Below are 26,151 nucleotides of genomic sequence, written 5' to 3'. Positions count from 1 at the left end.
TTTTAATAAGTTTGGTTTGTGAGGGTGTACGTGCCAAATAATCTCAGAAGATTATTAAACAAACAAACAACTGGTGTACAAGCAAAACAAATCTTTACATAAATATAATTTGTTGTTGTTGTTGTTGTGTACCTATTATAGTGAATCCTAAAATAGCCCACCGTTCAGTTGCGTTTAACGCAAAGTGCGTAGCGCACTACGTAAACTGCGCATGCTCCGTATCCATGGCGGTGCTTTAGCAGCAGTGTTGCGCAGATCCGCTCGCGTGAATCGGAGGTCACCGGGCTAGCAGGCTAAGCTAACATTAAACCATATACTGTTCCACAGAAACTAACATTCAAACATAACCCACTGTTATTGGTGATATTTACGGTTATAAAACTTCAGATAAGTGGCTTTAGTTGCTTGATACAAGATATTTGCAGGAATAATAATGATAATAATCAATAACGATGATGATAATAATAATGATAAAGGAATAGCTGCGTAAAGCTGCTAACGTCCAGGAGAGAGAGAGAGAGAGAGAGAGAGAGGCTGACTGGGTGTGAATGACACCGGGAACGGAGGAGGTACGGTAGGACCTGTTTTCTGTTCAATATTCCGCTGTTTTTGAGTCTTTGTGACAGACTGAGCCCGGATTTGGAGTGTATTAAATAAATAACGCTGTATTCTGAAGTGTCACTTTGTTTTTTCGCCGTTTTAAGCCCTGAGCTAATGCTAACCCGGCTAAGAGCTGTGTCTGTCATTAACGCCTTTTCACTCAGGGAGCTTTTCTCTTCAGCTTCACCGTATAAACAGCTTTATTCCAGACTGGGATTGATTCACCTTATTACTGGTCTTATTGGGTGGTGAAGTGAACCATGACAGACATTTTGTGGGTGTGTTTGACACTTGTTTGACAGTTTAATGCTGTTTAATCGTGTGTGTGTCTCAGTCAGTTCATGTACATTTCATGCACAATAATTTCTATAGCATGTCTATTCCTAATAATTATTAAATTGTTGGATATCCTGACTTCTCATAGGAATCTAAAATCTAGACTTCGTGATTTTGGTGCATCTACGGTACAAATTTGTTGTCTTTTGGCTTCCATTGATGTTATAAATAATCTAAAACCCGGCTGCAACACTGAATAGGAAAAAAAATAGATAAATCTTCACAATGAAACAAGAGAACATGTACATGATGTCGATCAGCCATCAATATCTAACAAATAAGCCAATTATTGGCGAATTCATGGTGTGTTATTACAGAAAAATAATCAACTAGGCAGTGTTTAGGCTACAGTCACGCTGCTTCATCACACCATCCTGTCATTGAGTGATTATTTCCTTACAAAAGCATGCCCTGTTGTGTTATGATCTCAGAATGTAGGTAAATATTAGAGCCTAACTCGTACACGCAAGGTTTTTTTTTTCTTCATAAACCAAAGAAAGCTAGAAGGGCGCTTGGTAGAGCTCATACCTCTGCCAAGCCATGTATTCAGTTTTGCATCAAAATTTAATCAGTTGTTCCTTGGATCAGCCATGGGATCACTTTTCCTCAGAATTTCATTAAAATCCAAATCCGTATACCCGAAACTGGAAACGTTCTGGGAGGAAGTGTTTGAAACACTTAATATTAATAAAGTGAAATACAGTATTACAATGGACCCAATGGTAGCTCTACTACAGTAGGTCTATTACCAAGAGGCATTGAAGGAAGAGCCAAAAATATCTTTTACCGATACTGCTAGCAACAGCAATTAAATGCATTACTGTACAGTAAGGTGGTTGAAGCCTGACCCTTCAACATACAATATGTGGACGGAAAAAATAAATGAAATATATCAAATGGAACAAATATTCCTGAGATTTCAAAAATATATATTCATTAGAAGATGGAGCCCTGCCATGGGTTTACTGTTATAGTGTGGAACCCATACAATATGAATCCCATCTATATTATTAATCTGATTTTTTAAAAATTCTATTTATTTTATCTTATTTTGTTTTATTCTATTTTGTTTTATATTTTTCTTTGTCATTATAGTCTCCGTCTCCCTTGTTGTATTGTAGTTGTTACTGTACCATGTGTATTGAGAAACTTGAAAAACAGCAGTCATGATGATTCTGATTCTGTATATATGATTTTGAATGAAACTGAAATAAAAACTAAGTTAAAAAAAAAAAATCCGAATTCATTCACTACGATTTAAATTACATTGGGAGGGGGAAAAAACGGAAGCGAAAACATAACCTCCTCCTACACAGCTGTCAGAAATAAAAATGAGCATTTTTGATTGTCAAAGACATTTCTGGGCGGCACGGTGGTGTAGTGGTTAGCGCTGTCGCCTCACAGCAAGAAGGTCCGGGTTCAAGCCCCGTGGCCGGCGAGGGCCTTTCTGTGCAGAGTTTGCATGTTCTCCCCGTGTCCGCGTGGGTTTCCTCCGGGTGCTCCGGTTTCCCCCACAGTCCAAAGACATGCAGGTTAGGTTAACTGGTGACTCTAAATTGAGCGTAGGTGTGAATGTGAGTGTGAATGGTTGTCTGTGTCTATGTGTCAGCCCTGTGATGACCTGGCGACTTGTCCAGGGTGTACCCCGCCTTTCGCCCGTAGTCAGCTGGGATAGGATCCAGCTCGCCTGCGACCCTGTAGAAGGATAAAGCGGCTAGAGATGATGAGATGAGAAGACATTTCTGTGATACATCATACATATGTGCATCATGATTTACAGATTTGTTAATTAAACAAAGTTTAAAAAAAAGGGGAAAAATGCATAAAATTGACATACAAAAATGACAATATCAGTGATATTTAAAAAAGGAGTATTGTGATAAATTATATCACACTATCGATATCATATCAGAATATCGCACAGCCCTAGAAGAAAGTTCATTTTTGTGCCAGACCCAGGCTCCTTCCTTATCCTCTCGCTTCATCTAGATTTTAATCAGATTCAAAATTGCACATTGGGTCATTTAAGGCCATAAATTGTATTTGCTTTTCCCATAATTAGCCTTGCTGCATGTCACCAATTACTGATGTCAGACCAGTTTTTCCCTCATGCTAAGAAGAGCATCTGCAACTCAGTGGAATTAAATATAAGCGAGGACTATTATTAAGTCTCTTGAGCTATCAGAGTCCAGCAACTGAGTCATGGCCGGTAGATTCTCTGTTTTAATGCCTGTGTTCATGACTTGTGCTTGTCTGAGCTTGTTCTGTGCTCAAGTCTTTACTTTTCGAGGTATGAATCTACTCTGCGTCTGGAGGGTTCACTGAAAGTTCATGTTCATTTGTTTACAGGAATCTTCACATGAGGTGCGGGTAGCTTTTACACAATTGATCATCTCATCTCATTATCTCTAGCCGCTTTATCCTGTTCTACAGGGTCGCAGGCGAGCTGGAGCCTATCCCAGCTGACTACGGGTGAAAGGCGGGGTACACCCTGGACAAGTCGCCAGGTCATCACAGGGCTGACACATAGACACAGACAACCATTCACACTCTCATTCACGCCATACGCAGGATAAAGGGCAGAAGTTTGTTCTTTGAGTTAATATTAAAAAATAAAACTGGAACATCATTGCAGGCACTAATTAAGGGGTCCACACACTTTGTAATGTCCTGTCGCTGTTTTTCATTTTATGAGTGAGATTAGCACTTTAGTTATACAGCCACCTAGTGGTCAAATGAGGGCACATTTCTTGAGGACGTTTAGGGTGTGGTCTTAAACCAACCCAAGTTTTGTTTCAGTACAGCAAAGTATTGCTAAAATTCGTTAGTTTGTTACTGGTGAATGGTGATGAATATCGATAACTTTTTTTTTGTGAGGATAAATTTTGAAGATGATTAGTGCAACAAGTTTTGAAACAATTCCGAAACATGTTGTTTGAAATGGTCTGACTTAACAGAGTTGAACTATTTGAACCGTTGGACTTAAAAGAACCTGAACAATCTTACTTGAAATAGTCTGATTTAACCATCAGACCTGAAACAGCCAGACTCATCGGAATTGAAGTATTCAGAATAATCAGACCTCAAACAGTCCGCACCATCGGCCCTGAAATGAACTGAACCGAAGCATCAGACTTTAATAATCTGAAACATTGAAACTGAAGCAAGCTGAGCCATCGGATACGAAATGATCAGACCCACTGGACTTGAAGCAATTTGAACCATTGTACTTGAAATTGCTGGAACCATTGGATCTGAAGCAGTTTGAGCCATTGGATTTGAAGTGATCAGACCACCTGGACTTGAAACAATCTGAACCATTGGATTTGAAATGATCAGACCCACTGGACTTGAAGCAATCGGAACCATTGGATTTGAAACTATTGGAACCATTGGACCTGAAGAAATCTGGATCATCAGATAATCTGTACTATCAGACATGAAGCAGTTTGAACTAATAGGACTTGAAGTTGTCAGAACCATCAGACTTGAAGCAGTTAGAACCAGTGGACTTGAAAAAACATGAAACATCAGACTGGAAACCAGCCAAAGCATCAGACTAAAAACATCAACTCTCTGACTTGAAACAAAGGACGTGAAACGATTGGCGCCATCTGACTCAAAATGTTAAACCATCCGACTTGAAACTATCTGAAACATTCGACTTCAGACATCGGACCCATCATTATAGAGTTATTGGTCCAATTGTGGAGATGGTGTTTAAGAGCTACACCAAAAAGCATTGGTAAGAAATTGTTTGGCTTAATGCTCAATCCAACAACGCTAATAAACTTCCAATGCAGATACCTTTGGTCCTTGGACCCCGAAGTAATCTCATCTATTAATATTGCAAACAGGCATAAAGTGATATATCCGAGCCACGTTCCCAGAATTAATATAGACTTTCATTACAACCAGATTATCCTTGCCGTTCTCCATCTGCAGATGTCCCGATGGTAAATATGTCCATGGTGCGTGAGGGTCTGGCACATCACCGAGATTCTGACATCCTGTGAAATACGATCAGCTTCCCACAAAGTCAAGGCCGTAGTCCTCACAGGAGCCACGACTCTCTCTGTTGTGAAAGGTGTCAGATGTTAACAATGGTGTTGTCAGAAGTTCGTCTCGCCGTTAGCAGGGACACGGTAATTCGAATTCCAAACCATGACGTATAAAAGACGAGTTCTGTGTCCAGAAATTAGATGACGTGATGCGTCTGCTGTAAAAGTCCCTGTGAATTATGATCACATATTAATAAAGCAAGTGCATTAATGTAATCCTGTGGAAAGGCTTATTGTAAATAAGGTGAAATTACGCTTCACAAGTGAACTCTATATTTCTTATTTTTACCCTTGCTGATCTAAAATTATTAGCTGTTTAACACCAGTATTAATAGTAACACCAGGTGCTCTGTAAATCTAAATCTGGAATTATAATGAGGTTAAAGTGTCATGGCGGTAATGTTATTTGAGCTCCTCAAAGTGTGCTTCTCTCTCGGAGATTTCTCTCAGCTTTATTTTCATGCCTCTGTATATGAACACAACACGCCAACTTCATCAGTGTGAAGCTGAACGCGTCCAAGCTCGTCCCAGAGCTAAAGCTTTGAGGAGGAGGAGGAGATGATGATGTTTCCTGTTATATTTTTATATTTAGAGAAACTGTATAGCAGCGGTGGGGTAATAAATTCCTGGGTGCGGTCCACAGAGCGAGAGAGCGAGAAGTGTCTGGAGCTAGGACTTCTGGGTAATGAGCCTCTTGGCTATTAACCAGGGCACGGCAGGAAGTCATCCTGGTATGATGAGCATCTAGATTGAGAACTGCATCTGATTAATTTAAACAGCTCACTGGAAATGGCTAAGGATCACAAAGCAGACTAAACAACAAAAAAAACAGCATATAATAATAAATAATAATAATAATAATCATCCAGTGCCTTTCTCAGATCCAAGATTGATCCCAGGACATGGATATGGCACTTTTATTTATATATATATATATATATATATATATATATATATATATATATATATATATATATATATAATATTTTTTTTAATTGTAATTCTTTTGTTAATTAAGCTATTAACCAATGAGGTTAATTACTTTCAATTAACACATTTTTTTTTGTTATAAAACAAATCTAATTTTACTGATTACTTTTAACCAGCAAATTTGGAAAAGGTTATTTTTAAAAATTTATTTTTGATGGGAAATGGTTATTTTTAAAAGATAAAATTTTAAACACAAATATGTTCTGTGATGAGTCCCAAGTGCCTACTTTTAAAAGTGGATCTAAAGATCTACTGATTATGATAAATGGTGGCGTTTAATGGTTACTGATTTTCTTTTAAAAGGTGAATTTTTCAAAAAGGTACTAATTAGGTGTAAAAGGTAAATCTTGATCGGTACAAATTTGTTGGTACCCTTCCATGAAAAAACAACAACTCTGAAATAACTTGAAACTGATAAAAGTTAATGGCATCCGTCATTGTTTATTCCATGTTTTACACAAATTACTTTGCTTTTGATTTTTGATTCAACTGTTTATTTACCCCCATAACAAAACAAATGAAAATGGCATGGACAAAAATGATGGTGCCCTTCCTGAGCAGACTGCGCCAGCTGTGTCGGGTTTGAAGGGTGCCTTCTTCACACTGTGTGTTTCAGCTCTTTCCAGAAATGTTTGATAGGATTCAGATCAGGGCTCATGGACGGACACTTCCGAATAGTCCAGTGTTTTGTTCTTTGCCATTCTTGGGTGCTTTTAGCTGTGTGTTTTGGGTCTTTATCCTGTTGGACCCATGGCTTGAGACTGAAACAGACCTTTCGGGCACTGGGTAGTACGTTTTGCTCCAGAATGCCTTGGTAGTCTTGAGATTTCGTTGTGCCCTGGACAGATTCAAGACACCCTGTAGGTGACGCAGCAAAGCAGCCCTAAAACATAACCAAGCCTCCTCCGTATTTCATGGTAGGTACGGTGTTCCTTTCTTTGAAAGCTTAAGTTTTTCTTCTGTGGACATAGAGCTGATGTTACTTGACGTAAGCTTGAGTTTTGTTTCATCTGTTCAAAGGGCATGCTCCCAGAAGTCTTGTGGCTTGTCATTATGCATTTTAGTAAAATCCAGTCTGGCTTTTTTAAAGTTTCTTTCAACAGTTGAGTCCTCCTGGGTTTTCTTCCATTGAGCCCACTGTCGCTCAAAAAGTGCCAGATGGTACAAACAGATCGATATACCGTACCTTGACCTTTGGAGTTCAACTTTTATCTCTTTGGAAGTTGTCCTTGGCTCCTTTGTCTACCACTGGCCCTTTCCTTCTGTTCAGTCTGTGATGGATGTTCCTCTTGCAGTCATATCCAGGAAGGTTGGCTCCAGTCCCATGGAACTTAAACTTCTTAATAATATTACTGTATTTATAGTTGTAGTCACAGGAACGTCAAGTTGCCTGGAGATGGTTTATGCTTATCTAGAATTTTCTTTCTGATCTTCTTAAACATCTCCCCCTTGCTTTCTCTGGTGCATGTTCAGTGTGGTGCACATGACGATACCTAACAGCAGAGTGACGACTTTTCTCCGATTAAATAGACTGAATGACTGATTTACAAGATTGAAGACAGCTGTGATACTAATTAAGGTTAAACAATTAGTTTGAAATATCACTATAATCCAATTATTTATAATCTTTTCTTTGTCCAGGCTGTTTTAGAATATCTTCGTAAAATAAAGAATACATCATTTCTGATTTACATACCAAAGGGATGTCGGTATACATGAGCAATTTGCTTTTGGTTTCATGACTTTTCAGGAGGAATAAAGCATTGTTTCAGCGAACAGCAAGGGTACCAACAAATTTGTCCACGTCTGTACATGTACAGTGCCTTGCAAAAGTATTCATACCCCTTGAACTTTTTCACATTTTTCCACCTTACAGCCACGAACTTAAGTTTTTTTTATTGAGATTTTATGTGATAGAGTAGCACGTAATTGTGAAATGAAACGAAAATGATAAATGGTCTTCAAAATTTTAAACAAATAAAAATCTGAAAAATGTGGTGTGCATTAGTATTCAGCCCCCTGTACTCTGATGCCTCTAAATACAATCCAGTGCAATCAACTGCCTTCAGAAGTCATCTAATTAGTTATAGAGTCCCACTGTGTGTAATTTACTCTCAGCATAAACACACTTGTTCTGTGAAGGCCTCAGTGGTTTGTTAGAGAACACTGAAGAACAAACAGCATCATGAAGACCAAAGAACTCACCAGACAGGTCAGGGATAAAGTTCTGGAGAAGTTTAAAGCAGGGTTAGATTATAAAAAAAATATACCAAGCTCTGAACATCTCAAGAAGCACTGTTCAATCCATCATTCAAAAATGTAAAAAGTATGGCACAACTGCAAACCTACCAAGACATGGCCGTCCACCTAAACTGACAGAGCGAGCAAGGAGAGCACTGGTCAGAGAAGCAGCCAAGAGGCCCATGATCACTCTGGAGGAGCTGCAGAAATCCACAGCTCAGGTGGGAGAATCTGTGCACAGGACAACTATAAGTCGTACACTCCACAAATCTGGCCTTTTTGGAAGAGTGGCAAGAAGAAAGCCATTGTTGAAAGACAGGCATAAGAAGCCATGTAGGGGACACAGCAAACATGTGGAAGAAGGTGCTTTGGTCAGATGAGACCAAAGTTGAACTTTTTGGCCTAAATGCAAAGCGCTGTGTGTGGCGGAAAACGAACACTGCTCATCACCCTGCACACACCATCCCCACTGTGAAACATGGTGGTGGCAGCATCATGCTATGGGGATGCTTTTCTTCAGCAGGGACAGGGAAGCTGGTCAGAGTTGATGGGAAGATGGATGGAGTTAAATACAGGGCAATCCTGGAAGAAAACCTGTTGGAGGCTGCAAAAGACTTGAGACTGTGAAGGAGATTCACCTTCCAGAAAGACAATGACCCTAAACATACAGCCAGAGCGACAATGGAATGGTTTAGATCAAAGAATATTCATGTGTTAGAATAGCCCAGTCAAAGTCCAGACCTAAATCCCATTGAGCATCTGTGGCAAGACTTGAAAATTGCTGTTCACAGACGCTCTCCATCCAATCTGGCTGAGCTTGAGCTATTTTGCAAAGAAGAATGGGCAAAAATTTCAGTGTCTAGATGTGCAAAGCTGGTAGAGACATACCACAAAAGACTTGCAGCTGTAATTGCAGCAAAAGGTGGCTCTACAAAGCATTGACACAGGGGGGGCTGAATACTAATGCACATCGCATTTTTCAGATTTTTATTTGTTTAAAGTTTTGAAGACCATTTATCATTTTCGTTTCACTTTACAATTCTGTGCTACTCTGTGTTGGTCTATCACATAAAATCTCAATAAAAAAACGTTTAAGTTCGTGGTTATAAGGTGGAAAAATGTGAAAAAGTTCAAGGGGTATGAATACTTTTGCATGGCACTGTATACAGTGAAATTTAACAGGCGTGTTTTTTGTGAAAGGTAATATTGCTTCTAAGTAGTGAATTTTGGCCGGTGTGTCAATCATCTAACATTTACGAGAGTGCTTGTGGTTCCAGTTTAGCTATTTGGAGTAAAAGTAAAATGGTGTTTTTGCTAAACTGTTTCTTTGTGATAATTTTAGTTTGTTGAAGGATATGCTGTAGTATTTGAGCCGCGTGACGATTTTGTAAACGCAAATTCAATGTTCACTCTGATACTAAAGTGCTGAATGTTTCTCCCTCAGCTGTGTGCCCCCTGGGTGTGTGTGAGGATAATGCTCGGCCATGGTGCCTTGTCAGACCCACGTCATGCTGAAGTGGCAGGAGCACTTGAACAGCTCCTGGGCGGCGGAGGACAGCACGCAGACGGCCACGCGAAATGGCGCGGCCTCTCTCTACGCCAAGCTGCTCCACCACAAAGAGGCGATGGCTCTGGCACTGCCGGTCCAGGACTTGCTCGGTCCACGCCTTCCCGACTTCCAGCATGACTCCAGCGCTAGTGAGGAACGGGATGAGTATCTGCGGGCGCTCCTGCGTAGTCAGCGCTGCCTCGGGCATCGTGTCCTCGCGCATTGGCCTTTCTCCATCTCTTTGCATCAGCGTCTGGTGGCACTGCAGAGGATCTACTACGCCCTTCATACCAAGTACCACGACCGCTTCCGCAATCCTCCTCCGCCTCATTCGGGCTCCTCGGGGCCAGACGGTGGAACTCAGGAGTCAGTTTCTGATCAGCATCAATCCGTAGTCGGGGGCAGGACAGCATCTGGAACGGACGTGCTGATCGAAATGGGCGTACGTACAGGACTGAGCCTTCTGTTCGCTCTGCTGAGGCAGAACTGGCAGCGCGGGAACCTCGAGGACGTCACCTTGTGCAACGACGTCCTCAGCACAGCTCAGTCAGTGCTCTCGGCTTTGCCGCCGCTCTCGCTAGCTAATGAGAACAAGATGGCACCAGTGGGGCTGGAGTGCATGGCGCAGGTGGGCAATTTTCTGAAGAAGACAGCGGCAAGCGGGCGCGGAGCGGACCCAGCCGGGCGGCGTCTAGCACTCGAACTCCTTCTGAGCATCGCTGTGCAGAGAGGAGCCCTGCGCTTCCTGCTGGAGTGGGTTGAGGTGGCACTAGCAGCTACATCTTTGTCTTCATCAACAGCCACATTTTCATCATCGGAGCCTTTGGCCGTCAGCTATGAGCTCATCGTTCAGATCATGCAGCAGATGAGACAGTGCTCGGTACGTGTTTTCATTTTTCTAACAGATTCATCTTAAAGACAAATTCATCACAGAAAAAAAACAACCAGCAAACAAGTTCGTATTTGTATCATAATTAAAGGTTCAATTTGGAATTTTAGCATCTTCTGCAAATTCTGCTCCCTGCAGTGTGAGTAACCAACTTCATAACCAACTCTATTTGAAGGCTGTACGACATTTGAATTGCCTTTTTAAAGGAAAGGGGCAAGGCGAAGCAGCTGTGTGCAAGCAGGGGTGGAGTTTATTTCAGGGCCAGAAAAGTGCAAAAACCGCACAAATTGTTGATTCTTATAAGTTTAGAAAGACTTTGACAGATGGCACCTTTAAAGGCACAAACACTAACCCTGCCTCTAATCCAAAGGTTTTAATTTTTCTTAATTACTTGAATAAATTCCATATGTTTTGTTTATTTTGCAGCCACTAACTCCTTTAGCCATAAAAGCCCTCTCAGTAATTTATTTACTTACTTATGAACATAATCCAATTGTTCAAAGACTCATTATTTAATTAAAAAAATGTGTACAGTAATATTTTTGGTATTTTGTTTGAGCTATAGGGCTTTTTCTACTCCATTTATGAACTTTTTCATTTAAATTGTCACTAGACGTCATGTTAACGTTTATTTATAGACTCCGTTTTATTTGAGTTATTGAGGTTTGGATTAAACTCGATTTGACTGCCCAGTGAAACAGGGTAATAATTATAATACCGTATCTAGACGGCTAATGTTTGAACAAACCTGGCTTGACAGAGCCTGCTAAATGATATTTTAGGTGGTTGCTAGGGTGTTGCTAAGTAGTTGTTATGCTATCCGAAGTTGGAATGCCAGGATGTTGTAATGTGGGTGTGATTTATATTCCAGCTGGTTTCTAAAGTGTAGCTACCAGGTAGCTATGATAATCCAGTTGGTTGTTGGGGTGTTCAGGGCTCGACCTTAACGGTTGTCCGCTTGTCCGGGACAAGTGATACTTAATGTCGGGCAAGTTCATCGTCTCAGTTACTTGTCCGATCGGACAAGTGCCAAAATACGCCGATGTTCGGGTTACATATCAAATTTATCAGTTTATTCACATGATTTCCGAAGCATCTCACTCGACATATTGTTTTGATGAATCGCCGGATGTTTCTATTCGGAAAGAGCGATGTGCGCATGCGCAATATTCCACTTGTGAAACCGGCCAATACCGCTTCGTGTATTTGAGCTGAAAAGTAAACTGTCGTTTATGATTGGTTTCAATCGTGTCATGCACGTGGATTTGTTGACATTTCTGTAGGCGGGATCATTATTCAACTGTATATTTACATTGAATGTGTGGTAATTTCCAAATCTTTGAATTGTTGTTGATGGTAGAGCCCTGCACTCCTGCGGGAGTCCTGCGGGACTCGCGGGACCCGCCGCAAAGCAGTGTGGCGCGGGACAAATTTTGAAAGCTCATTGCGGGCGGGACCGGAAGTGCATATATGCGCACGGGAGTGCACATATGTGGCGCGGGTGGGAGCGGTGATAAGCCGCAGTCCCGCTAACTAAAAACGTGTTTGAAATAAAATTTATAAATTATTAATTTATGTCTATCATATATAATTTGTGCTGGATATTTTATTTGGCATTAATAAAAACATTTTAAAATGCCTAAATTTGCAGAGAGAGTCAGATTGCCAGATTGAGTGAGAAATGGCATCTTAAATTTGCCATTGATCACCCTAACGGGAAATCCTTTGATCACTCTAATGACTCGCAGTTCACACCCAGCTAGCAAGAGAACCATGAGTGAAGTGATTTACTGCTTGCGTTAGTCTACAACTCTAATCAGAGAGACAGGTTACATTGAGCATTGAGTCAAGCCTACCGTCACTGTGTAACCTGTCTCTCTGATTAGAGTTGTAGACTAACTCAAGCAGTAAATCAATTCACTTCTCTTACTAGCTCTGCTTTGCAATAAAAAAAAACACCATTGGTACAAAGCAAGCCCATTCACTTTTTTATGCTGATCAGAGAATTACAATGGTTTCTCATGTGATAAAAATGTGCAATTCGCGATTAAATATTTTAATCGCTTGACAGCACTAATTATTATTATTATTATTATTATTATTATTATTATTATTAGAGACACTACATGCTGAATTCAGAAACAAGGTAAATAATAACAAACGTGAACGTGAGCTGTAGATATTTATGCTCAAATCCACTCAAAGTAGGGGGCGGGGCACCATCACGCTGTGTCAAGACAAGAACTTTCCTGGGAAATAACGCGAACGTCTGCATCATGCGGGATTTGCGGGCGGGAGCGGGACAAAATATGGCAGGCGGGAGCGGGACTGAAAATCATAATTTTTTTGTGGGAGCGGGACTGAAAATCATAATTCTTTGCGGGCGCCGGCGGGAGCGGGACTGAAAAATCCGACCCGCGCAGACCTCTAGTTGATGGTGTTCATTATATAGCTGAGCGTGTGTGGCGGGGAATGTGCGCCTGCATGCGTGTGGATTGACGGAGTGAGGTAGGAGTGGGGAAAGTTATCTATGAAATACCAAGCTGTCAAATGGCTGCTAATTAGGTTACTGGCTGTATTAATTAACTAATTAGTAATGGGAGTTTAGGGATTTGAAACATAGGGCTCTATAATTTAAATATAATTATGGATTATTTGAAATTATTAATTCTTTTTTTGACCATTAAATACCATACAGGAGCCACACTGAATAATTAGGCAACAATTAATCAGTGGAGGATATATATTCAAAATTAATAATTAAAAAATGAAAATATATATTTTAATTTTCTGGTTTTCAATTTCTCATAAATTAATGATTGATTGATGGAGTCCAATTGATGGAGCAGAACTCAAGGTGATAACTTCAATAGATGAAGATGAATAGAAAATTTATTTGTATCCATTCATCTGTGAGTCAATAGAGGTGTGGAGGTTTTCATAACAAGATATATTATCTTGTCATTTGATAACTAGATTTCAGTGTATAATAATCAGTGATTTACAGTATTAATCAGTCAATGTTGTTATCAGTTGTTTTTATTTGTAGCATTGTTGTTATTTGTTTCTCTTGTCCAAACTAGTGATATCTCAAGTCATAAATTTTATGATAATGTTAGTTTTTGTGATATTTGTTACTGAGCTGCAGAGTACTGATCTGTGTGTATATAATGGTTAGTGTTTCTGGATCTCATAGAATAGTTATTTTGTTCTTAAAATTTTATGTTCATAATTTCTACTCTATTGGAATATATTGCTTCTGAACTTCAGCATAATAATTGGTGAATTATGGTATCAGTCAGTCTGTTTTACTGTATTTTTGAACTTTTGCCTCAGTATATCAAGTATTGATTACTTTTGATTCATAGATATTATGCATAATTGTGAATTCGGAAACAAGCGCCACAAAGATTGTTGGGTAACAAATAGTTTATTTGTGGGTTTTTTTTCTCAAATATTTTTCGGACAAGTCAACTTCACATTCGGACAAGTAAATTTCCTTTCAACTTACCCGACAGGACAAGTGGTTTCAAAAGTTACTGTAGAGCCCTGGGTGTTGCTTGGTGGTCGCGTTTCTATCTCAACGAGTTGCCAGGGTAGTGCTTGTTGGTTGCTATGGTGTTTCTAGGTAGTTTCTGTAATATCCCAGGTGGGTGGTAAGGTGTATCTAGGTGGTTGATGAGGAACCTCACCTGCTTGCTAGCGTGTTAATTGGTTGCTATTCTCATTCCAGCTGGTCGCTGTGGTTTTACTGGCCTCAAATAATTTCCCATGTATTCCAAAAAAGGGGGGATGACGAGACAGTTTGGAGCATTATTGTAATTCTGATCTTTCCCAAAAGCACAAATGCACTATTCCCATATGGGTAAAGAAGAATATGCTGGCTCTGTCAAGCAATATTATTATTATTATTATTATTATTATTAACTACAGTAATGGTTGAGATTTGCACTATTATAATGAAACTGAAACCCCCTGACTGTGCTTCATGGAACCTTTGAGAACCCAGGGTTACTCCTTAGCGCATGTGAACTGTTATAGGTTTACATTTGTGAGTGTAAGTAGCGCACACTGATGCAGATCAAATCACAGATGTATAGCTAATGGATACCATGTGGTATATGTAATGGATGAATTACACACACACACACACACACACACTTCCATTCAGTTTCTCATCAGCTGAGCACTTTCTTCTTGTATGACTGCATTAATGCCGTTACTAAGCAGGGTTACATGCCCTTCCGCTGGTGTGAACTCTCTTGCTCCTCGTTTCTTCTCCGAGCATTTCTCCACACTACAAATCCAATTCCCCCCCCCCCCCCCCCCCCCCCCCCCCCCCCCCATCTTGGCGTTCTTGGCTCTTTGGCCCAATGCTGAAAGCTTTAGCTCCTCTCAGATTTACTTGCGTCAATGGTAAACACTCGGCCTGTAACACGCCTGTTTTCCCCTTGACTTCTGTTCTTATCCTCGGTTGCATAATAACATTTCGTAGATTTATGCATCGTGAGACAAAAACACCGCATTAAATCCTGCAGCGCATTTAGAACAAAGTCATTAATCATTTACTGCTTAAAGAAATAATTTTTGTCTTTTTATTCCTTAAAACTTCAAACCTTGTTAAGGTTTCACTGGCAGCACAACCTGTCCAGAGTCTCCCTGCGCCAAGGTCGTAAATTAAAACTTTTTCTAGTAGTGGTGGAAGATATGACCATGATATCAGAATGTGATACTTGTCATGATATTTTAGGTTTGGTTAAAAAACTGCCAGCAAAAATAAATTAAATCAAACTATAAAAAAAAAATTCTACAGTGTCTTCAGAACTAGGTATATTAAATGGGGGGGGGGGGGGAATAAAGGGTTTTTTTTTTTTTGGTTTAATTATAATTAAATAATTCTAATCATTTTTTAAAAAGTAAAAAAAAAGTAAAAAATAAAATTAATAAAAATATATATTAGCTGCTTCTAATCAGTGTGTACAATTGCTATTTAAAAAAAAATTGTGAGAAAACACTAACAATATACTGATGCCTGTAATATTGTCACTTAATTTATCACAATGTCAATATCATATCATATCGCCCAGTCCTACCTGATACTAATATTAAAGAGGTAAAAATAAAATCCTGATTTTTGACATCAGTAGCTCCAGTTTTTATCTCGTTTGATCTGAAGTGACGTCAGATGACATTGAGGTTGCCGACTAATGGTGTACGATCACATCTGTATTTCTCACCACATGCATCTGAGCAGGAAATCACACCGAGCTAATGAGGGCCCGAGTCTCTCGCTGCTCTTAGTCCATTTTCAGATCAATACCACGCCTGTTTCAGGAGTTCTGAATTCCAGGTGTAATGATTTATAATCTTAATTTTACCCAGAAGAGGATGGTTTCATTTTGAGTCAAGGTTTCTTCCTCATGTCGAATCGGGGAGTGTTTCCTAGCCGCTCCCGTCTCTAACTTGTTCGTTAAGGAGCTAAATCTATGCCTCCTACCTGAATCTGGAGTCCTGAACATGTCGGATGCTACAAAGCGCCGACACTGGAGACTCCTTCCATAAATGTCGAATAAACTTCTCCTTACAGAAAACCTCACCAGACCAATGAACAATCAACACTTTCTGACCAATCAGAATTGAAAACAGCACAGCAATATAAAATATTTTACTACAAAATACATATGTTATTTCCCAGCTGGGAGGTCCGTATGGTGAAATACCGTGACCGAGGTCTTGAAAGTAGTGACCGAGGCCTCTGGGCCGAGGTCAGTATTCAAGGCCGAGGTCACGGTATTTCACCATACGGACCGACCTTAAGCTGGTAAATAATATATTTATTTTTTTCTTTACCAAATTCTAACAGAAAACGAGAGCGCCCGAAAGGGAAAACCGAGCCGAGCCGCCATTTTGAATCCTCATTCACGGCTGTAATGCAAATGGCTTTCTCCTCGGTATACAAGTGCACTTCCATGGCAGGAAAAACACTACATTTTGCGGCCTGTGTAGTCCCCTATTTATACAAATAAGAGTCATTCAGGATTCAGCCATGTTTTTGCTCGGCGTTAGCAAGTTACAGGTTTTTAGCTTTCTGCTGAAATGTTTTCTTTTATTTCTTCTTCCTCAGGGTAGCAAAACTCGCTTTCGCTGTGAAGAATGTCGTTATCGCTATCCACGCTGTAAAATTAATGCTATTCTCCTGAGAAATACTGGCAAAAATGTAAGATTTTTGATAAAAAATCTTATAAATAAATCTTATAAATGTTGACAAAAATTGCTATGTTTGTTGTTGTGAATGAGCGAGTCACCAGAGGTCCGTAACTGCGGTCTGTACCCCGTAGAATACGGACCTGCTCGCCAGCCAATCAGAGCGCAGGATTTGATGGAAACTGGACCGCAAAAAAAAATAAATAACATTGCATTGTTTTTGGTGTAATTTGCATATTAATTCATATTCATATAAATTTTCTTCTGTTTGTTGAAAGCGTAATAAATTCATGCTGTTTTTGTTTGTTGTTTACATTTGCAGGGTTTCCGTGGTGACCTCATCAACACTCAGGTGCTTAAGAAGGATGCAGATGGACTCTGCAGTCTCTCCCATGTAGCACTGTGTCTCCTCGAGGAGGTGTGTGTGTGTGTGTGTGTGTGTGTCCTTGGCCTTGATTAAAGCCTCCCACTGTTTCCTTATGTTGGCGCTCGTTGTAGGAGACGTTGATGTTCTGATGTGCTTTAGTTTATATAGTTTGCAGTCGGGGTAAGGGGCATGACAAAAATATCATATGATACTTTAGTACATGATACATTTCGATGATACATGATTGTAAACAAACTGCCAGCAAGACTAACTGCAACGTTGCATTATTTAAAAAAAAAAGCATAAACATTATATAATTTTTACGTTTATATAAAATCTACAGAAATTAAATTCATATACAAATTAACACTGAAAAGAAGAAAAAATTAAAATATTCTGTACAACATTTTAACACTTTTTAAAGATGTATAATATAAAAACACACACACGTTTAGGCTCTTAAAGGAAAGTGTATTGTGGCATACTGTAAGTGATCAAAATATCAACATTATATCGTCATATTGTCCAGTCTTACTTTGTAGATGGTAGAATTTTTCCACACTACAGTTAATTCACTTCATTTTCTTTCTTTTGGTTTATTTTCCTTCACTCAGAAAATGACCATTTTATCTTTTTTTTAATATGAAAATTATTGTTTTTTGTATAATAAGCTATTTCAGAATAGTATCATTTGGACCTCTACAAATTTTGTCTGCTTGGAGGGGGAAAATACTACACACAGCTTTAATGGATGGATTACATAGCATTTATTTTAAAAATGGCACATCAGCTCCCCCTGTTGGTGACGTTTCATTTAGTATTTGTTCTGGTAAGGTACATTCACGCAAGCCTACAAGAGACAAACTACAAGTTGGCACGTGTTGGAGGACAAAAATCAGCTTTTATTCTGTCCACATTCACCGGATATGAGCAGTCATGTGCTCTGATTGGCTACTCTACTACTAGGATATCAGCTCATATACCATGAGGAGAGAAAAACAAAATGGCGGAGCATGTTACTGAACCAACTGAAGATGAAATAAAAACTCTACTTGAAAACAAAACCCCGAAAATTATCAAGTATTTAAAAAAAAAAACAAATGGCTAAAAGAAAAGAAGAGATGCATGTCAGATGTTTTGTACGGTATAAAGTTTTTATTTATTGAATTTTCAAAAAATAAAAATGCTCCATTTCTCAAAACCCAGTGAACGTGGATAGAATAAAACAGTTATTCCACTCAATCTCATCGTACATGGGTTATAGACAACTCGGTGCTATGCGCTTCGTCAGCTATCAGCTCATGTACTGTATTAGGGCTGGATACCGGTTCGGCTGGACCGGTTTGGACCGGTAAAACATTCAAGAACCGAGTCCAAAAAACCGAAAGTCGTGAACCGGTTTTTTGGACCTGAAAGTCGGAACAAAGTACAATATAATGATTTCTATCCAGACATCTTAGTAGTACTCTAGTCATGGAAGGTAAAAAAAAAAAAAAGCCCTGAATCAAACTAGATAACAGACATCCCAAGTCTCCCGGAAGTTCCAGGAGTCTCCTGCATGTTGATCGTGGCTCCCTGATGCCCGCAAAATGGGTAATATCTCCCGGAATCTAGAGCAAGAGCGTGCACGTGAAACATTAATGTCTGCATCGCGCATATGACGGAGCATGAGAGAGACTGCGTGTGTGCCTGTTCATGTAGCGCATGCTAGACAAAGAGCATCCTGATTGGTTTACAGACATCCCAACCTGCAGAAACTTTTTTCCCCATCAGCCGGGGGGGGGGGGGTCACGACACCTCCCGGAAATGAGTTTCTGCAGGTTGGGATGTCTGAGATAAGCCCTAAATAAATTTGATATTCTTCTCTTTCTGTAACTGTCAGTTCAGTTTTAGGTCAACAGTGAAAATGTGCTACGAATTAAAATAACATCAAAGTTTACCACGAGGCCGATGTTAGTACGTACCGAGCTCGGGTGGAATCGGCGTCATGGATCCCCGTAATCTCACGTAAATTTTCACTCCAAATGAAGAATCAGCGCTCAAAAAATTTAAACATGGGACAACCATGTTTGCAGGAGACGTTGTGAAGGCTGAGAGAGCTTGCTTAGACCCTGACAATGTGAACATGTTAATATTCTTGAAGAAAAACATACAGTAGTATTGTTGCAGCTAGCGGTGGACTGATTGCTTGACAGTGTTGTAAAATCATGTTACATGTACTCTCTTTGGTTTGGTTTACGCTTATGTTTAATAAAGTAAAAGTGTTTTGAGTCGCCTTTCTGCTTGGTAGTCACTAATAGATAAGGCATTGAAAATAAGTGCAACATTCAACCATAAATATTGGTTTAATAAAACATAAGATTACTATGGGTGTTTTCACACCTGGTCCCCTTTAAAGGAACCAGACTCAGTCCTCTTTAAGTGGACCAAAAAGTGGACCAACAGAAAAAGAACCCAGTTCTTTTTGTGTTCACACTGTGAATTTATTACAAAGAGGACTGGGTTCTCTTTCTGGTCCAGTTAAGCTTTGATGGGGCCTCAGTCCTCTTTCTGTTCACACCAGGTCCTCTAGAGCCCTCAGACCCCCAGTGCATGGAATTCTGGGTAATTTTCTCTTGAATCAAAATGTCTGCTGCCATGCTTGCCCTGCTGTATTCTTTGATCAAAATAGTGCGGATTAAGGAAAATAAATTTATTCCAGCTATCTATGAGCACAAAACACGGCTGGTAAGTTCCAAAAGGAAGTTGAGTTTCCCTGCTACAGTCACGTGACCAACTACAGCAAACGAAGAAGGTTAAACTACAGTGAAAAAGGCGAAGTGAACCCGGTGCGCTTTTTGTTCACAATGCACAGATTAGGCGAACCGTACCGTTGATTTTTAGCGAACCGTACTGAGACCACCTCCTGACCATATGCGCAAAAAATGCTGAGTCATCGATCTGAGTTCGGTTAGATGGCTGAAAGGGACCAAGTGTGAAAACACCCTAAGATATCAATTAGACAGGCTCAGGTCCGGCCCTGAACCTGAATGTCTGGACCTGAACCTGGACTCGAACCTGATCAAGCCAAACCAATATCCAGCCCCATCATGTATGACTTGATTTTGTGGAATAACTGTTAAATATTCAAGAAGATTGAGTTCCATAAATCCAGCGTCACAGGAGAAGGAAAATGGAAAAAGAGTAAGTTTGTATTTATGGATTTTTTTTTTTTGCCAACATTTTGTCTAAAGACACAAATTCGTATGAGTAGAATTATTTGGATTTGTTCTTCCTCACTTGGGTGCATCATGATCTGTTGGAAAAAAAAGACAATTTTAGTAGTCTGAATAGTAAAGAGTGTGTGTGTGTGTGTGTGTGTGTTTCAGATCTGTACCCTGGCCTCTAGCTGTCTGAGCTCGTGCAGTGCGGGGACGTCGTGCCCCAGCTCTGAGGTCGGCGCCCTGGTGAAGGTGTTCGTTTGGGGCAGTAACAGCAGTCACCAGCTGGCTGAGGGAACGCTGGAGAAAATCCTCCAACCCAAACTGGCACAGGGCTTCAGCGACGCACAAGTGGTACAGCCTTACACAACAGTGGAGTGTTTTAGTTGGGATTAGTCACCAAAACTACAGTGATGATTTTATTCAACTAAAACCGTTTTAGTTTAACTTCCTAAAATGCAAGACGATGTAATTTCTCGTTTGTACACTCAGTAACTTTGATCAGGTATACTAGCTCCAGCTAGCTGGTGTTATAATGGTGGAATAACACGGACACTATCGGAATCACTTTTCTTTTTACAAAACACTCCGTGTCATGCTGTTACAGGAAAATAATCAACGATGAGCTGGTGTGATGAAGCAGAGTTATTGCTACCACAGTCTTTTTACTCCTGTTATACCACAGTAATGTGCCGACAATTACAATTTCTTATTGATTACATAATGAAGTGTTGTACTTTCTAAAATCTATTTATAGTTACATTTTGCGGCTTCTCTTCAGAGCTGCTGTGGTAGGAAATTAATCAACACCTTCCGGCCAATCAGAATGGAGAATTCAACAGCGCTGTGAGAGAAAATCAGAGATGAAACAGATTCTATAAATCAGGATGGTGGGCGGGCATAAGGGCACTTCTGATTTGCATATTCAAATATGCATATTGTTTGGGTTCTTTATAAGGGTTCAAGCCACACTATGAAAAATAAATTTAAACAGTTTCTGACTGGTAATTATTTTATATATAGACCTGTGTTCAGGTGTGTAAATTATTCCCAGCTTTTGAAAACGGAAATTGTTGTTATTTCTGAATATTTTTAATAATGATGGTCTCCTTGCGTGCAGATAGAGGCGGGGCAGTACTGCACATTCTCCGTGTCGTCGGACGGCTCCGTCAGGGCTTGCGGAAAAGGCAGCTATGGCCGCCTCGGCCTCGGAGACTCCAACAACCAGTCAGTCCCCAAAAAGCTGGTGTTGGACCCTCCACGCTGCATGAGGAAGGTGTCCTCGTCCAAAGGCTCGGACGGACACACGCTGGCCGTGACGGTCGAGGGAGAAGTGTTCAGCTGGGGGGACGGAGACTACGGCAAGCTGGGTCACGGAAACAGCGCCACCCAGAAATACCCCAAAATCATCCAGGGACCCCTGCTGGGGAAGGTGAGGAGGAAGAGTACGGGACTGACGCTTACTCCACACTCACAGCCAGGTTTATTACACACAGCGACCCTACAGGTCTCTTCTGAGGTGTAGAATTATCATCTGGAGCCTTTCTGTTGCTATGCATGAAGTATTTACCCCCATTCGTCAATATAGAAAGATACTAACGGGACACTTTATTAGGAACACCCCTACATCCACCTGCTGTTTGTTGCAGTTCTCTGATCAGCTGATCGCTTGATGCATCAAATCACGCAGATACGTACAAATCAAGAGCTTCAGTTAATGTTCACAGTGTTCAAACATCAGAATGGGAAAAATCGTGATCTCACAGTGAAGTGTGACTTTCTTTCACTGCGGTATGGGTGTTGGTTTGAGCCAGATGAGTATTTTTGCGGGCAGCACGGTGGTGTAGTGGCTAGCGCTGTCGCCTCACAGCAAGAAGGTCTGGGTTCGAGCCCCGTGGCCGGCGAGGGCCTTTCTGTGTGGAGTTTGCATGTTCTCCCCGTGTCCGCGTGGGTTTCCTCCGGGTGCTCCGGTTTCCCCCACAGTCCAAAGACATGCAGGTTAGGTTAACTGGTGACTCTAAATTGAGCGTAGGTGTGAATGTGAGTGTGAATGGTTGTCTGTGTCTATGTGTCAGCCCTGTGATGACCTGGCGACTTGTCCAGGGTGAACCCCGCCTTTCACCCGTAGTCAGCTGGGATAGGCTCCAGCTCACCTGCGACCCTGTAGAACAGGATAAAGCGGCTACAGATAATGAGATGAGATGAGTATTTTTGGTTTGAGTATTTCAGAAACTGCTGATCTCGTCCAGGGGTTTTCACACACAACGGTCTCGAGAGTTTACACAGAATGGTGCAAAAGACAAAAAACATCATTGGGTGAGCAACAGTTCTGTGGGTGGAAACAAACGCCTTGTTGATAAGAGAGGTCAGAGGATTGGTGTGAGCTTTTTTGCCAGGAAGGATATAGTAACTCATATAATCACTCTTTACAACTGTGGTGAGCAGAAAAGCATCTCAGCATGCAACAGCAGACAGAAGAACACGTTGGGTTCCACTCCTGCAGCCAAGAACGAGTTCCTATTAAAGTGGCCGCCGAGTGTGTATACAGTCTTTTTAAGCAGATTTGTTTTTCATTTACGTTAGAAAGGAAGGGAACTTCCTAAGCCAGAGGTTCTCAAATATTCAGCTTATTATTTAAACATTTACAAAAATGACTTGGCAATTCCTCACAGATAATATTGCTTTCGTTATTCCTGAATATTTCTCAACTAACGTTTCATGAAACCCATTCGATTCCAACGACGAGCCAAATCCGCGAATAACTACGAGACATCAATAATAAATATCACTTTGATTATGGTGCAGAGGGTTGTGAGATATTGATTGGTCCCTGATGGGAAAAGCTCAGCTGAATGGCACATTTTCAGTGATTATGTAATAAACAGTTAAACAATTGATAACAGCATATTTTGATATAATAATCCTTTTACAAATCGGTTGTCTAACATTGACGTCTCTGTTGGTTCAGCTCAGCGTTGAGCAGGAGAGCGCAGGATGGTGCTAAAAGAAAAATAATCAGAACACTTTCTAATGATCACCACCACTTGTAAAGGACTAGATTTGCACTTCATTGTGGACTTGTTTAATTGTTTTGTGTTTAAAAAAAAAACCTAGAATACCCACCTAAATATAAACATTGACTCTTTGCTGTTTAAATCTAAGTAAAAAGGATAGACCCGATTTTAAGACCAGGTGCTGGAGAGTGTGTGGCTTAAAACGGACTTTCTGATATTGAGAGAAATATTTTTTTTCCCTCTTATCATCTCCTGTTGCTTGCTAGATGGTGGTGTGTGTCTCCGCTGGATATCGACACAGCGCAGCCGTGACCAACGATGGAGAGCTGTACACCTGGGGAGAGGGAGACTTCGGACGCCTCGGTATAACTCCATCTGTCTGTCTGTCTGTCTGTCTGTCTGTCTGTCTCTCTGTCTCTGTCTCTGCCAGTTGTTGTATATTAATATGTACATCTATCGAGGCTTATCATTGTGTTGACCAGCAGAGCTTTATTTTCTATTTCATTTATTATTTTTTACTTTATACGTCATTTTTATACGTTATACTTTCAGTTGAAAAGCATCTTAAAGCTCAGTAGATTTTAAAGAAAACTATCATTATCAGCTGATACTCAACGTTTCAGTATTAACGTAAAAGAACAACTGGTATCATGCCATCGGTACTAAGAATAAAACTAAGTGTAATTTATTTTCACTCACTCTTATAATGCTCTCTCTCTCTCTCTCTCTCTCTCTCTCTCTCTAGGCCACAGTGACAGTCACAGCCGGAACATTCCCACCCTAGTGAAGGACATCAGCGGCGTGGGCCAGGCGGCGTGCGGCAGCTCTCACACCGTCGCTGTGGCTCAGGACGGACGCGTCGTCTGGTCATTCGGAGGAGGAGACAACGGTCAGTTTCTAAAGTCCCTCCATTTTACTGTCAGGGTAGAAATGTGCTTGAATTCCAAATGTCCCCGCAAGGATAGCAGTATTGGACATTTGACTCATCCCTACAAAACCAAAAAACCTGCTTTTATTAATTTTATTTTATTTTTCAACAAAAACTACAGCTTTTATTTAACTAATTGAAAGACCGCAAATATTTTGTTTTGATTACAGAGTTTAAAATTAGGCTTCGGCACTTGGGTGTGTGTGTGTGGGTGTGTGTGTGTGTGTTGCAGGTAAACTGGGACACGGTGATACAAACCGCGTGTACAGACCCAAAGTGATTGAAGCGTTACACGGCTACATCATCAGGAAAGTGTGTGCTGGAAGTCAGTGTTCCCTGGCCCTGACGTCTGCTGGACAGGTACACACACACACACACACACACACACACACACACACGTTTAGTTCAGTACTACTGCAGATGTTGAGACACACAACACCCAAATGCAGGTCCTTCTACACCTTTTACACCCCCTTGTGGATATCGTCACTGTGTTCCCTTATTACAGCTTACTAGCCATGAATTTTGTGTGTGTGTGTGTTGCAGGTATTTGCTTGGGGCTGTGGCTCATGTCTAGGCTGTGGTTCATCCGAAACAACGTCACTGAGACCCCGCTTTATCGAGGAGCTGAGTGTCACTAAAATCATAGACATCTCCTGTGGAGACAGCCACTGTCTCGCTCTGTCTCATGGTGAGTGAGTGTCTGTTTATCTGACGGTTTGTATCTCTGATGGTCTGTCTGATGGTTTGTCTTTCTGTTCGTCTTTCTGATGTTTTGTCTGACTGTCTGTCTGATGGTCTCTCTGATGGTTTATCGGTCTCTCTGACAGTTTATCTGTCGGTCTGACGGTTTGTCAGTCGGTCTGTCTGATGGTTTGTCGGTCTGTCTGTCTGACAGTTTGTCGGTCTGTCTGTCTGATGGTTTATCTGACGGTTTGTCTGTCTCTCTGACAGTTTATCTGACGGTTTGTCGGTCGGTCTGTCTGTCTGACTGTTTGTCTGTCTGATGGTTTATCTGACGGTTTGTCTGTCTCTGACAGTTTGTCTGTCTGATGGTTTGTCGGTCTGTCTGACTGTCTGTCTGTCTGATGGTTTATCTGACGGTTTGTCGGTCAGTCTGTCTGACGGTTTGTCTGTCTCTGACAGTTTGTCTGTCTGATGGTTTGTCGGTCTGTCTGTCTGATGGTTTATCTGACGGTTTGTCTGTCTCTCTGACAGTTTATCTGATGGTTTGTCGGTCGGTCTGTCTGTCTGACTGTTTGTCTGTCTGATGGTTTATCTGACGGTTTGTCTGTCTCTGACAGTTTGTCTGTCTGATGGTTTGTCGGTCTGTCTGACTGTCTGTCTGTCTGATGGTTTATCTGACGGTTTGTCGGTCGGTCTGTCTTACGGTTTGTCTGCCTGACATTTTATTTGATGGTCTGTCTGACTGTGTGTGTGTGTGTGTGTGTGTGTGTGTGTGTGTGTGTGTGTGTGTTTATCCACTGAATTATGTGTAGTCTGCGTTTTTGTTCAACATTTAGATTTTTTTTTTTTCAGAAAACGAGGTGTATGCCTGGGGCAATAACGCCATGGGTCAGTGTGGACAGGGACACACGTCGACACCCATCACCAAACCTAAGAAGGTGATTGGTTTGGAGGGTGTGTCCATCCAGCAAATCACAGCAGGGACATCCCACAGCCTGGCATGGACCGCCGTCCCCACGGACAGGTATACACACACACACGACATTCATGTCTTCTTAATTTGTACCTAATGCTGATGAATTCTG

The 26,151-nt window shown here is 40.9% G+C and overlaps 1 protein-coding gene across 8 annotated transcripts in view; it reads left to right on the top strand.

The window, feature by feature from the left end:
• The first annotated feature begins 287 nt into the window (after positions 1 to 287).
• Positions 288 to 26,151, top strand: part of LOC132895123 (probable E3 ubiquitin-protein ligase HERC1) — a 91,025-nt gene continuing 65,161 nt past the window's right edge. For 7 of the 8 annotated variants that reach the window (XM_060935350.1, XM_060935349.1, XM_060935348.1 and 4 more), the window contains exons 1-10: positions 288 to 569; positions 9,673 to 10,657; positions 17,193 to 17,288; positions 20,606 to 20,791; positions 21,558 to 21,869; positions 23,718 to 23,814; positions 24,197 to 24,340; positions 24,612 to 24,739; positions 24,926 to 25,070; positions 25,919 to 26,090. In XM_060935350.1, coding sequence (XP_060791333.1) covers positions 9,713 to 10,657; positions 17,193 to 17,288; positions 20,606 to 20,791; positions 21,558 to 21,869; positions 23,718 to 23,814; positions 24,197 to 24,340; positions 24,612 to 24,739; positions 24,926 to 25,070; positions 25,919 to 26,090 — 2,225 coding nt within the window. In that variant the 5' untranslated portion in view covers positions 288 to 569; positions 9,673 to 9,712. Of the gene's footprint in view, positions 575 to 9,672; positions 10,658 to 17,192; positions 17,289 to 20,605; positions 20,792 to 21,557; positions 21,870 to 23,717; positions 23,815 to 24,196; positions 24,341 to 24,611; positions 24,740 to 24,925; positions 25,071 to 25,918; positions 26,091 to 26,151 lie in introns of all 8 variants that reach the window. The other variant, XM_060935344.1, reaches the window with a different exon arrangement.

The sequence above is a fragment of the Neoarius graeffei genome, chromosome 12, assembly GCF_027579695.1.
Source record: "Neoarius graeffei isolate fNeoGra1 chromosome 12, fNeoGra1.pri, whole genome shotgun sequence".
NCBI classification, from domain to species: Eukaryota; Metazoa; Chordata; class Actinopteri; order Siluriformes; family Ariidae; genus Neoarius; species Neoarius graeffei.
The sequence above is the reverse complement of the archived record's forward strand: the minus strand, read 5'-3'. Positions and strand labels throughout refer to the sequence as shown.